Source organism: Strix uralensis, chromosome 1, assembly GCF_047716275.1.
Source record: "Strix uralensis isolate ZFMK-TIS-50842 chromosome 1, bStrUra1, whole genome shotgun sequence".
NCBI classification, from domain to species: Eukaryota; Metazoa; Chordata; class Aves; order Strigiformes; family Strigidae; genus Strix; species Strix uralensis.
The window spans coordinates 123,971,058-123,984,839 of record NC_133972.1 but is presented as its reverse complement, the minus strand read 5'-3'; the positions used below and the strand labels follow the sequence as shown (position 1 = coordinate 123,984,839).

Below are 13,782 nucleotides of genomic sequence, written 5' to 3'. Positions count from 1 at the left end.
TGTTTCTAAGTAGGACAGCCGTTGACTGCCCTCATGGCGGAGTGGATGAATCCTGCAGCACCCTCAGGAAGGGAACCTGGTGCCAGGCACCAGCCGGCCTTCAGAGGACAATGGGAGGAAGCGGAGGAACAAGCGGTGGGGAGTGGGAAGCATTTTAAAGCCACAGGACGTTGACAGGAAAGCTGCGTCAGGAGACGCAGGGGGACTTTTCTGAGCTGTTAAGAGGAGAAATGCAAATAAAGGGGAAAAAAATCTAGGATTGTCAGAAAGGGAGCTGGGAAATCCTGTGGCTCGCAAAAGGTTTTGCGTGTGCCCCTGGGACTGGAAACGTGGAGCAGGAGTGAGGTGAGGGTATAAACTACCCTCCCCTCTCACACTGGTTACAAGAAACTCCACGTCAGCCAGAGTGCCAAAAATGCATGTGTTTGCAGTTCTTAGCTGTGTAAACGGGATGATGTGTGATCAGCATTAAATTTCTCATTCGCTGTTTTGAAAATGTACTTGGTCGTGATCAGGTATCTCTGCTAAGAGATGATGTTTCAGGTCCTACTTCCCATTTCCTACTGAAGTCTAATGCTATGCATTCCTGTTTGGTGCTAATTGTATGTGGAAAATCTGTGCTTTTAATGCCCAGTTAAGCTTTGTACATTCTGAAACCTTCCAGGTAAGAGAACACTTCAGCAGCCTGATGCTGAGGGACATCCAGTTTCCTGAGCTTAAGAAAACAGAAAGTCTCTTTATGGATCATGTTGGACTTGCTCTTTGGTAAAGGTTGTGGTGAACTTCACTTTTCCTTTGATTTCTCCCGCAGATGAAGGACTGAACCATGAATGCAAACTCTGCAATCAGACGTTTGACTCTCCTGCCAAACTTCAGTGCCACCTGATAGAGCACAGCTTTGAAGGCATGGGGGGCACTTTCAAATGTCCAGTGTGCTTTACAGGTAGGAGGCCATCACTGCTTGTCCCAGTCGTGCCCTTAGCTTGTGCTTGCAGAATTCCACTTACAACTGTGTCATATGCTGGCTTTAGGTCAGTTTTAGGAGGGAACATTACATTTGTGCTCGTTAGTAATATTGATTAGAAATCGTTTAGAAAGCTGAGCTCCTTGGAAGGTCAGGCATCCATCTGTAAGAACTGCATTTCAAGCTCTTCTATCGGAAGTTTGGGGTTTTTATAATTACAGAAGCGATAGTCTGTTACCTTCCACAGTATCACATTCATTACCTTCATGTTCCAAACTCGCCGAGGTTAAAACCGCCCATAAATTTGTGCTTTAAAGCCACAGATGTTTCATCTAAAATGATATAACTCAGAGCAGAACTTGGCCCCACGGGCAAGGGCTGCCAGGCATAGCTTGTGCAGCAGTATTCTCCTCTGATCGGGTAAGAAAGCCCGCTTGCATGTGTTTGTTGGCTTGTGGTGAGAAGAAACACCCTTGTAATGTGCTTTAGAAAGCAAACCATGCTGTCTTGCCACAAGTCAAGTTCTGCTCTCCCCTGACACAAGTCCAAGTGTGGAATAATCCTCCCCAAGTCAGTGGTGTTACTCAGTAGTAAAACCCAAGTGAGAAAATAACTTGACCCAGTAGGGCTAAGCACTGCAGTGTTTGGGCCGTAATGAGGAACAGAAAAATGCTGTTGTTGGAAATGAAAACACATTAAAAGGATGCCTACAGAGTTGTTGTGAGTTTTTTTAAAGACTCCTTAATAGAACATTTCATAAAATGATAACCTAAAACATAAGCGTTAATATGTAGCTTACATGCCCAATTTTGCTTTACAAGATGAAAATCAAAGATAATCACAAACATGACAAAACACACTTTGGGTATTCTCACATCAATGGCATGTTAATTCTGGAAGCCATTCAAGGTTTCTGTTCTCCATTAATGGGAGTGAAGGATTTTCATTGATAGGCAAATAGACCCTTTAATACCTTCATTTTACTTCTCTTTGTTTGGCAGCTCCCCTCCCAATAAAACCTAAGTGTGTGCTACAGAGGAAAATTAAAGTTAAATTTTTCATCTCTCAGATACAGTGGCTGGTGATGATTATTACCTCACTGCGTTCAGGTTTCACACATTTCTGTGGGTTATAAAATTAAAAAAATACATAGTTTGTCTTCACTGCACAGCTTGTCATAGTAATGTATGTGTGTGGATAGTACTGCTGTAAACAGTTTGCCTGTTAGGTGTCTGTGTTCAATAATCCTTTTTGGTTTTTTAGTTTTATTACTGATTCTATTAATTTTTTCCCTTGTCTTTGTGTACACATTATGACATGATCTTTTTTTAGTGTAATGCTACGGGTCTTCGATTTCCAAGTTTGGGAGAGTTGTAAATGCAATCTGAACACTTGCATATGTAAGGAGTACCCACTGACGGTTTCCATGTGAGCAAGATCCCTGATAAAACTAATCCTTTAATGTTTGAGCCAGTAGCCTTGTAAAATGTGTTAAAGAGTATGGAGATAAGTCGATTCCAATCTGTGTGAAACACTTTTTCCTTTTTGCTGATGGGGTAAATAGACACCAAGCATTAATCATAAACAGTAGTGTTTTATTAGCAATATGCCATTAAATTATTTCAGCATGTCTTGCTAGAATCTTAACAAGAAGTAAAAATCACCAATATAAGTTTTATATGGAAAATGGAATTTGATCTTTTTTTTTTTTTTCAGGGTAATGAGAAATGTGATTAAAATGTATGACTCAGAAGAACAATATTCTGATGGTTTTTGTTGCCTTGCAATTAGAATAATTTTAATGATTAGGAGTGGAGTCAAAGTCAAATGCCAGCATCTTTAATAAATCCTTTCCCTGCCTATACAGATTAATATTGTAGATGCAAACTTTTTTAGGTCACAGTGCACCAGGCATCCATCAGAAGTCAGTGCTGCCAACCCAAACACTGCCTCTGGCATATACAATTTAATTATTAATAGTATGTCTCCTAGGTAAACTGTTACACAGTCTTAGGGCCTTGTTTTGTAGTCATTAAAATTGAACATGTTTATATTATTGAAACCCTTGCATTCAGTGTGTAGGCAGAGTTGATCTTAAAGTATCCAAAGAGAATTTACCTGCAGTTCTGTTTCACATTTATAGACATTGCCCCAGTGTAGCTGTGGGATATAATTTTTAGCATTAACACATTTAAATACAGAGCTGTTTGTTAGCTTTAACTTTAGGCACACAGAGTAAACAGGACTTTGGCATCTATGCTTTTCAAACCTGTTGGTTGCTAGGAAATAAGTTTTGTGTGTGTTCAATCAAAGTGCAGTATGCATGAAGAAATAATTCTGAAGATAAAATGGCATTTTTAAATTCTTTAAATTTGAAATCTTCAGTCGTTGTCCTGTTAGGGTCTTTTTTTTTTTCCTTTGTTTTCTTTTCTTAAACAAGGCATGTGTTTCAATTCTTTCATTTTAGAAGAAGGATCCCACTTTGTAGATAGTGTTTGTTGGTACCCATTATAGCAACAGTGTAATGTGAAATCAGAGTGCGCCAGCCTAATTTTACTTCTTGGAATTGCTGAGTGTTAATGGGAAATTGTTTATAAAAAACTCTTGCAATATGCAATAATGAAAAGCTTGTTGTTTGTCTAATATTCTAGTGTTTGTCCAAGCGAACAAATTGCAGCAGCATATTTTCTCAGCCCATGGACAAGAGGACAAGATCTATGACTGCACACAGTGTCCACAGAAGTTCTTCTTCCAAACAGAGCTGCAGGTACCACACTTGTTACCTGGGGGTTTTAATAGCATTATGTATTCGATAACTGAGTTCAAAGCTTTCCTTGCTATGACCTCCTCTGATACTTGCTCATCATCAGGATGGGAATGAGGGAAGGACAAAAGAAATTGCAGGTGATTCAACCCATGGTGCTTCAAAAAGGTGCTGACAGAAAGCCACCTGGTACAGACCTTAATTTTGGGAGCCACCTTTGGATTGTTGCTCTGTAGGTTGTTGCAGCTCAAGATATTCTTGACAGAGAGAAATTGGCATCCTATTCTTCTGTTTGGACAGGATTTATCTTGGTTTACCTGATGTCCATTTACCATAAATACTAACTTGGTGGGGAAAAAAAAATAAGAGGGTCAAATGAATGGTACACTGTCTTCTTGTCTGCTGTTCTCAGACTTGTTTACAGTTTACTAATGGTAAACAAAAGAAGAGAGAGGAAGAAATAAATGTTGGACAAGATCTGAAAACAATTTTGGATGAAAGTATTATTTACTGTATATTAACAGTCTGCACTGCTTGTCTTGCAATGAGAAGTGGTGGTGTGTTATTGCTGATGTGGTGTTACACTTTGGGACAGCAGCAGAACATTGTTTCTAAATTATTTTAGTCTATATTGAAATATTAAGATAGGTTGACAGAGGAGACATTTTTAGGATCTCTGATGGTCTGATGGAACAAGGAGAATTATTTGTATGGTAAGGCTTTTCCTACGCTATTGACCATGTGATTTTTATTTGGAATGAAGAGATTTTTCAGCACTTAAGGTTTTTCAGTAGTTTTTTTATAGCATGGGCCCCCCATCTCTAAATCCTTTGACTGAGGTGTCCACAATTAATTTTGCTTTGGACGAGAGCTGGATTTCATCTCATCAATAGAGGCAAAAGGCTAGTGAGGCATGTGCACACATATGCCCACTTAGTATTTGACTTACTGAAGGTTTTACACACTGAAAACCTGATATCAATGTTTGGCATGACAATATGAAATATTTCTTTGGAAACAAAAGAAATCAGAGCATTTAAACCATGCATGAATTCATTGTGTGAAGGATTGGTGTTTATGTCAATTGCACTGCATTTTCTTTTTCCTAATTTGTTTCTGCATGAAAACAATATGGAATAAAGCCTTTCTGATTGCCTTCCCTACCTCTTTCTCGGTGAACACCTAGGTCATGGGAGCTCCTCTAGTACCTGCAGTACTATACCTGTAACACTCCTAGGTGCCTGTGCTGTATCTCTCTCCTATTTTCAATAGATCCAGATCAGTTTCATTCATCACTGTCTGTACCAGGCATTGCATGCAAGCTCTGACCCAAAGTGAAAGAGGAGGACAAGGAAAAGAAAATAAGAAGTTGGACGTTTAGGGAAAAAGACACTCATACATAGTGATGGACAGAAAGAGGCAAGATTGAGTTTTGAAGTCAGGAAATGGTCTGGATTGTGTAGAAAGTTATTGGACATATGAGAAAAATAAAGGAGAAACTGAGTGGAACGAGGAAAGGTCAGAAACTAATTTTGTTGTGTATGTTTCTTTCACAGCATAATTTTTGTGGAATCATTTTCTTTTATTTTTTTGGTCAAAATACTTGTTGGTTTTTTTTGTAAAGTGTTTCCAGTAAGGTGAAACAGCTTTTTCAGGAGAAAATATTTAAATATTTTTGGCTTACTGATTTTCACAAATTCTCTTGTTCATCACTGATTAATCAAAATGAGGAAGTAGGGAGAAGTAGGGACATTAGCAGTTTCTGGAAACAAAAAGGAGAGAATGTTAGGGAATAAAGACCAAAAGAAAAAAAAACTCAGGAAGAGAGAAGGTGAACATATGCAAAAGACAATTATGGGAAAAAAGAATCAGGAACAAGAGGGTAGAAATTTGTTTTAATAGCAGAATACAGACTGGATTTCAAAAAAGCAGAATAGGTAACTGAATTCTGAAGATGCAAAATATACAGAGATCCAGGTGTAGTTGTGACATGTACAATCACCTCCTTATAGTCTGTCCCCCCAAAAATATGCTTTTGTTTCAAAATACATGGAGTCCCAAGCAGCTGGCTTCAGCTTTTTTATTCTAATAAAAGCACGTGTTTTTCCACTCAAAATTCATCCATGCCCAAGCCTGAGAGCAAGATTTTGCTCTCTCCATCTAAGCCTAGTTCATTAAAACTTCAGTATAACTGAGGCACCTGGTTTTATAGTGAAGAGCACAAAAGGACATTGCTACAGAGAGACAAATTATGCTCTACATTGGCTAGGTGACAATCAGTGTGTTGGTTGTTCCATGCTGCAGAAGGCTCTTAATAGACCACATCTCCCTTAGAGACAGCCTCTCCCTGCCTTATCTACACTTGCAAAAAGGAAAAGGTATTCATTTTCTTATTCACTTAATTATTTATGTTTATTATTTTAATTAACTTGGGTAGCTCCACCCCAGTTGAGAATGCGTTATGTTTGAAAAAATGAAGTACCATCATGCCGTTTAAATTTATTTGTTGGGATCGCTGGCTTTCTGCTCTTACCTCCAGTTATCTACCCAGACTGGTGAAAGGGCAGCAGAGCACTTAGGCAGAGCAGTAGGTACTGACCTTTGGAGTCTCCTTTTGCTGAAAATACATTGATCTTGAGCCCACTCTCATTTAAAACCTGTTGTAGGAGGCATTGCTTTGTTCAGGCTATCTACCAGCTGAAGCAGTGGAATCTTTGCAACTAGCCTCCGGGTTATGTTTCTCCATCCTTTCACATTACCGTGGTTTATGTTGGGGTTTGCAGCATAACAGTGTATTTATTCCCTCTACTAGGAACAGTTCCTTGCTTTTAATTTAAACATGCATCTAAATTGCATCTCCCATGCATGAGAGATGCTAATCATCTCAGATTAGAAGCCACGGACAGCATTCCATGGCTGTAGGGCAGAGTAAGAGTGTGAACAAGGTAGAGCAGAGCAGAACACAATAGCATAGGTGCCCTATCCACATACATGGTACAGCTGATAATTAAAGGGAATGAATTCAGGGATACAGAAAATAAATGCGTTAGAATGAAAACTTGGTGTATGGCCCAGTGCATTTCTTTGCTTATCATTTTCTGATTCCTGTTCTGGGAAGAATAGGCTATAGGAACATAAGAATACACACACACTAAGTTCATGTCACCTTGGGGAGGTTACTATCCCCTCATTACCAATTTTCTCAATGCAAAAAACAAGTAGGACTGTCTTTAGAGGTTTCCATGATTTCACTCCAGACCCCTGTTAGGAATGCAAGACAATCCCATGGGACCACATTCTGGTGAGAACAGAGAGTAAATGACCAGTCCTGAAAATCAAACATGCAATGTGTTACTCAACCTTTAAGTTGAAATAATGAGATTTTACAGGAATTTGCTCTTTGTTTTAGGATCATCTCCATAGCTCATCCTTCTCCTTTAAATGTCTTTGTGCTCCATAGCTATTGAACCAGCTCTTAATTTTTGGACATACTACCTCCATAGAAAGGAAGCAAGTGGAAACCTTCTGTAACAGTTAGAAGTGTATGTTTTAAGACTGTTCCAATTTGTAAATTTTCAAACTTACATGTTCAAAAGGCTATGTGGTGTATTTACACATCTGAAACAGAGCTGAAAAGGTATGTCCCTAAAAGTGTTTATTCTTTAGAGCGGAAAGCTTTTAATAAGACATGCTTAGTACAATAAGCTTTTCAGAAATAGGCTTGTAACAATCTTTAAAATCAGAAATATATCCCATCTGCATATCAGATAAGGAAGCTGCAAGGTAATTTATAGGATGACTAGATGTCTCCCAAAAGTTGAAACTCTTCTAACTGAACATCTGAAGTATGACCATACAGTTCTCTGTACAGGGTGGATATAACTAAAATGGTCTTCTCCATCCATTATCCATAATACTGAACTTTTAATTAATAAGGAAGTAAAGAAACATCGCTAATTTAACTTAATACTGAATTTTCGTTAAATTATGATAAAGTAACTTGTGGCTATTAAAACTTCCCCTTCTTGACCTTATGCTATTTCCAGTGCCTGTTTCTTTTGCCTTGTCTTTGGACTTAGGCTTAGGTGTTTGAACAGGTGTTTGTGCTTCCCTTGTCTCTGATAAGGAGTAGCCATTCCTTTCCTGTTTCCAGTCCTAGTGTTACTTCCATAGTCAACATATCATGGTGTTTGTGAGGAGGAATGAGACTCTCATGGGGTCTTACGCAGAGTGAATGCATTCATTTTAGATTTTTTTTAGATATTACTGGGTCAGAGAGGTAGCAATGTCTGGTAGAATTGCTGAACAGGTTTCATCAGTGATGATAGTTCTGAATATGATACTAGCCAAGATTACATGACTTCTCAGGACCGTTTTGCCCAATACAAAAATTATACTCTTTTTGGTGAATTAGAGCGTTTTCTTAACATTTTGTGACTAATAGTTGCCCCTGGGGTAGTTAATTGTCCCCATTTTACAGACATGAAAAACAGGGCGAGAAATAATTGGATCAGTGGTTGCTTCCCATCCTGTTCAAAAGGGACCTGGCCTCAATGATTCACGCCCTTGCTGCTTCCCGTCTGGACTCCATCAGCGCAGAATACCTGGGCATGAAGCCATCAGCCTGTAGGACGTTCCAGCTAATACAGAGAGCTGCAGCACCGTTCCTTAGTAGCAAAGGAGACCAGGAGCATACTCAACCTGCTCTCTTGCTGACTGCACTGCCTTCCTACATGTTTGTCCAGTTGTGCTCTAAGACTCAGTCCTTAATATTCTTGGTGGACTGGGTCCAGTACATCTCAGAGATCGCCTGAGAAGTTCTTCCCGGTTAGTAACAACACGGTAGTTGACAGCCCTGCTTTGTGAGTGCTTTTATCAGAGAGCTGAAGCTTGTTTGCACAGGAGCTAGAACATTCTCACAGACTGGCCTGGAAGCATGGAAGAGACTTCCACAGCAGTTAAGTATTACCATGAATGTCCTCAACTTACACTTTTAAGAGTAGGGTGCACCTAGAGGTGCGAAAGGCTCCTTTCTCTCATATAAACACGTACCTGCGCGTAGATTTCTAAACCTTCCCCAAAACCCCAATGCACAACAACAGAGCTCTTCCAAAACAAAACACACAGTTCCTTCCCCAGGGAAAGGATGAAAGAAAGAATGAAACACTCATAGCAGATGTTACTCATGTCGCTTAAAACAGCAGGAGAACATTCTTAGCTCCTGGTGCAAACAGCTGAAGCGGAGCAGGGCAGATGCAGCTTAGAAGAGTATCCAGAAATTTTATGTAGCTTTATGTATGTCCCTCTCTGGATGTCCTGTTTTAACATTTTCATGCTCTAAGGTTAGCACTGTTGAAACTAATTTTCCAGTTTCTTCCCCATTTCTGTAGAAGTTAAACTTTCCAAAGATCTCTGCATTGTAAAATGCTCCCAAAAATCTCAACATTTTAAAATGGCCTTTAAAATACCCTTCACCCAAGCCGGAGCAGAACTAAACAAGCTCTAGGCTATTTCAAGAACTAAAAGACTTGACTGAGACCTTTAGTGGAGACAGTGGCAAAGCTGGGATTAAAATGCTATATTCTCTCATTCGGAGGTCAGCTAGAGAAAACTGCTAATTAACCTGGGCTGGGGTTGTCTCCTTGTGGCAGAGGCCTTCTGGGGCCAGCTGGGAAAGAGATTGGTGTGGGAATAGCATCAACCATAGCAGCCGTGGCACTGCTACCTCCATATAGGATTGTTTTGCCAAGGCCCCCACAGTAGTTGAGTCTGTGTATCATGTAGGTCCCAACAGTGAGCCTTCCATGACAGCAGGGGAAACCATGAATAATTTATACTCTTTACACAAAAACAGGGACAAAACTTTCAAACCTGCAGGTGAAGTTAGATTTTCAAGGATGTTTTCTTCACAAAGAAAAGGCCTCAAAACATTTTTTTAAGTGAAATTGGAGATTAGTTCTGGCATTTTTAGGTCCCCAAACTCTTAGGGTGAGGAGTGGAACATAGATGCTGGCTTTCTAGGCCCCAAAGGCCAGGAGCCAGCAGAGAATAATTTTGTCAGCTCTTCTTTAAAAGAAGCCTACCTGAAATCCAATTAACAATCAAACCTTTAGGCCAACATTTTCAAACTCAATGGCCTATTTCCGAGAGGGTGCTGAGCACCTCCAGCTGCAGTTAAGGCCAGTGCAAGATGCTGGTGCTGAGTACATCAGGAAATCAGGTCATAAATGCCTGAAGTTAGGAACCTTGATAAAAGCATAGGTGCTGAGCAGCCAGAGCCTCATTTAAGGTTTCAGCAAAATACTTTTGATGCCTAAATACAGTGCCACATTCAGTAATGTTGGCCTTAGTCCTTAGCAGGCAGTCAGGTTGCTTTTGTCAGAGCAAATGCCTAGGAGTCAGGAAAGCTGGATTCAATTGCAAGGTCAGGTCCTAACTTGCTCCCCTTAACCGTGTATGCTCTCCATCTCATGAGTGAGGATGATGATAATAATATATATGCCAAAGATACTGGGATTGTAATTAATGCTTATGTTTTGAGGGAATTAGATAGAGCTGCACGCGTTGCAAGTTATTACTAGTTTGAGTGCTATTTTTCCTGAACCCTTACTGTGCTTTCTGTTTCTGATAGTTATATGGATATTAGTGTACACCAGTATGTGCATTAAGTATTTTTCCATGTCTTCCAACATTTAAAAAAATCAGACTTGAGACTTCTTTCCCTAGAAAGGAGAATTATTTTCTTTGCAAATTTTCTCAAAAAGGCAATCAGGAGAAGCATGGTGGAGGCACTCATGCATTAGCTCTTTAAGGACATACCTTCAGAGTGTTTCCCCTGCAAGTCTTCTGATTCAATGTCAAACAAAGTTTAAATACCAAAAAAAAAATACTTTGAATTCCCTTCCAGTGCCCCTTCCCTCCTGGGGATTGAGGGGTGTTACGGCCATATTAGGTTTTCATGCAGTAATTCTTTTCTAAATAAGAAATTTCCAGGTTTGGAGCTTGTGAGTTCACCCACCTTTGATTGGCCTATTCAAATGTAAACAGTCCCTGTGGGTACTTCATTAATTCATGAATATTTATAGCACATTGCAAAGCCCACCAAGCCCAAAGTGCCAGAGTTTTTCAGGGACCATTTTGATTTCACTAAATAGTGTTTGACAAAGATGGGCTTAGTATTAACAGTTCTTACTTCGTCTCCACATACTCCATAATACTTGTAAGTCTACAGGCAACAGTCTGCCTGTGAAACCTTCCACACTTTTGCCTGTAAATAAGCAGGAAACAATGTGTTCACAACATGCCTTATACATTCCCTGAGAGAGCATTCCTTAAATTTCTGGAGCAATTGAATCACAATTATGAGGGGTTTTTTTCAGATGCTTGAGTGATATTATTGATGAAATTACAGAATTAATTGACAAAGACCGTGTGGCAGTTAAGTGATGAATATTGCCTTTAAATACACCATTTTAATCTTGAAAAGAAATTCAGACTTAAGGAACAGTAAAATGGCAAAGGATTGGAAGCTAAATATACTGTCCAAAGTAAGTACGGGGCTATACCCACAAAGTACCTATACAAAATCAAGCAAGGGGGATAGAGTCATACCCAAATGTGTATGTGCTTGAATATATGTCCCTATTTTGCCTACTCCTTCCTGTTTACGCTCTTGTATACCCGGATTCTTTTTGTAAAATATAGGTATCTATTTTCAAAAAAATCAGTAGCAACAAAAAAGATGAACCCATACTTTGGATCTGTTCTCCTATTGCCTTGTATGGTCAATGTTAAATAAATTCTGCAGAATCAGGTAACGTACAGTTCATAATCCTTGTGACTGAAAAATCTGTGTAATGCAAATATGTTAAATGAAGTTTGTTGTCTCCAGTCTGAAAGCAGCATGAATTCATGGCAATCAGAAGATAAGCTCCACTGTTCCTTTTGTTGTCCTGTTGACTCTGAAACATATCAGTAACATTACATGCCAACGTTAACATCATGATTGCTGATTGTTTTAGCAAATGGAACAGGAAGGTGTGCGAGATTTCAGACTAAAGAAGCAAATCAGAAGTTGCTGCAGAAAGGAAAATGCGCAGAAAGGTAGAAGAAGAAGGAAACAAAAGCAAAGGAATAGAAGAGAAGTAGAAAGGAGATTATGGGGCAAAGAAAGAAACAACATAGAAATAATAGTGCTTGGGAAGGCAAACATTTTTCTGCTGAGTGATGCTGATAATAATGATAAGGCACTTGTAAAAATAAATCATGGTAATAATAAGGGGAAGTTCAGTTATTACATAAAGGCCAATTTCTACCCTCAGTCTTTGTAGAAACCTCTGTGAACATCAGGGAGTCCTGTTGTAGATTGAGGGCAGGGGAAGCAGTAAATGTATTCCCTGACCCACAAATAATCATTAGAAATGGAATTCTGCCCTTTGCAGAAAATGAGGTTTTATCATCTGTGCCCTGAACGTTTCAGCCTACACCTTGCCATTAGTCAGATCAGTTGGCTCATACACCTGGAGTAAGCAGAAGAAATAAGCACTCTGTTTGCATTTGAATAATTTCCCTGGTAGATCAGTTCAGTTCTCTTAATTATCCATCCATTAATTTGTTGCTAATGTAGTTGATATCGATGACTGATTTTCTGTGCTAAACAGGAAGCACCACTTCTTCATTCTAGGACACATTCCTTCCTACAACTGCCCTGCTGTTAGCTACCAGTAGCTGCCGTTATATTATCTTTCATCTGGCCCAGAGCTGACAACAGATGGCCATCTCCGGGACTGCCATCAGTGTGACTTTATGAAGCATCCAGCTATGGTGTACTGAGGAGCTTCATGGCCAGTTCTGCAAATCTGCCTCCCTTCCCCCCACCCTGCTGCTGGCCCCCCTTACTCCACCCCCATGAATAAGCTCCTGATTCCTGGCTCCACTCTCCACTGGTCCTGCAGTTTCCCGAGTGATGGCACAGCGGTATCACTGAAAGTTTGCCGCTCGAGGTCTGCCCCCTCTTCCCTCCAGTGCACTGGCAGGAGGTTGCCATGGCCCCCATGTACCCCAGCATCCTCTCCCTTCATGGTTGTGGTGTACCAAAGCATAGGTAGAGGGGCTCAGTAACAGCAAACCTGCCACCTCTTCAGCTCTGTAGTCTGAACCCTACCTTCTTGTATCACAGAGCTTAGCTGGGTAGCCCCTGCATCTCCTCAAGCTCCAGGGATTTGGAGAGAGGGGGGATGTTTGTTCTTTGTTTTTTTAATATTTCACAAGACATCCTGCCAAACCAAGATTGAGTATATGAAGTGTGAAGGAAGCTAAAATATCGATTAGAGTCCTAAAGTGGAGAAAAGTATAAAATTCACAAGCATTCTGATTCCGTTGACACGTTAGATCATTTGGAAAAGCTGTTTCAATGGGGTGGCTGCCATGCATTTTGGAGAAAGATATATTGTTTGCTCTTGACAGAGTTTTCTAAAGCAAGGTACCTCCAGAGCTGAACCTGTATTTTAAGAGAAATTCACATTTGTATCCTTTATTGTGATATTTGCAGCAAGTCTACAGCTAGTAACAGTCTCTGCCCTCAAGCTATAAAGGAGTGAGGCTCCATTGTTGGAGAGAGAGCAGCCTTCTGTGTGAAAGGCTGAGATGTGGTAGGCAAGATGAATAGTGCTTAAAAGCAGTGCTTGCGGTGCTGTCATTTAGAACAGGAACACTGAGGATTTAAACGAAAGTGAAAGGCATGGTAAATGAATCCTTTAAAATTGGTCAAATTTTCAGCTGCCTAAAATAACAAGTTTTCTCCATTGATAGGTTCATTGAGTAGGAGGGAAGTTGGGAGGGGATGAATTCCCCTAGGGAGGAGGTGCAGATAGTGAAAACAAGGTGTGGTCAGTGATTCATAAAGAGACACATCCAGGAAACTCCAGTAAACAGCAATCTTGGCTCAAAAGTGGTGACTTTCCTTATTTTTCTTTTATTTTTCTTCTTTTTTTTATCTTCTTCTATTTTATGAAAAAAAAATAGCATCATTAGATTTCTCCATTTCAAACGTTAG

At 39.9% G+C, this 13,782-nt stretch overlaps 1 protein-coding gene across 6 annotated transcripts in view; it reads left to right on the top strand.

Annotated features, from left to right (window-relative positions):
- The window catches only part of ZNF521 (zinc finger protein 521), a 232,729-nt gene that overhangs the window by 201,401 nt on the left and 17,546 nt on the right, over positions 1–13,782 (top strand). For all 6 annotated transcript variants that reach the window (XM_074879902.1, XM_074879859.1, XM_074879864.1 and 3 more), the window contains 2 exons: positions 812–943; positions 3,616–3,731. In XM_074879902.1, coding sequence (XP_074736003.1) covers positions 812–943; positions 3,616–3,731 — 248 coding nt within the window. The remainder of the gene's footprint in view (positions 1–811; positions 944–3,615; positions 3,732–13,782) is intronic.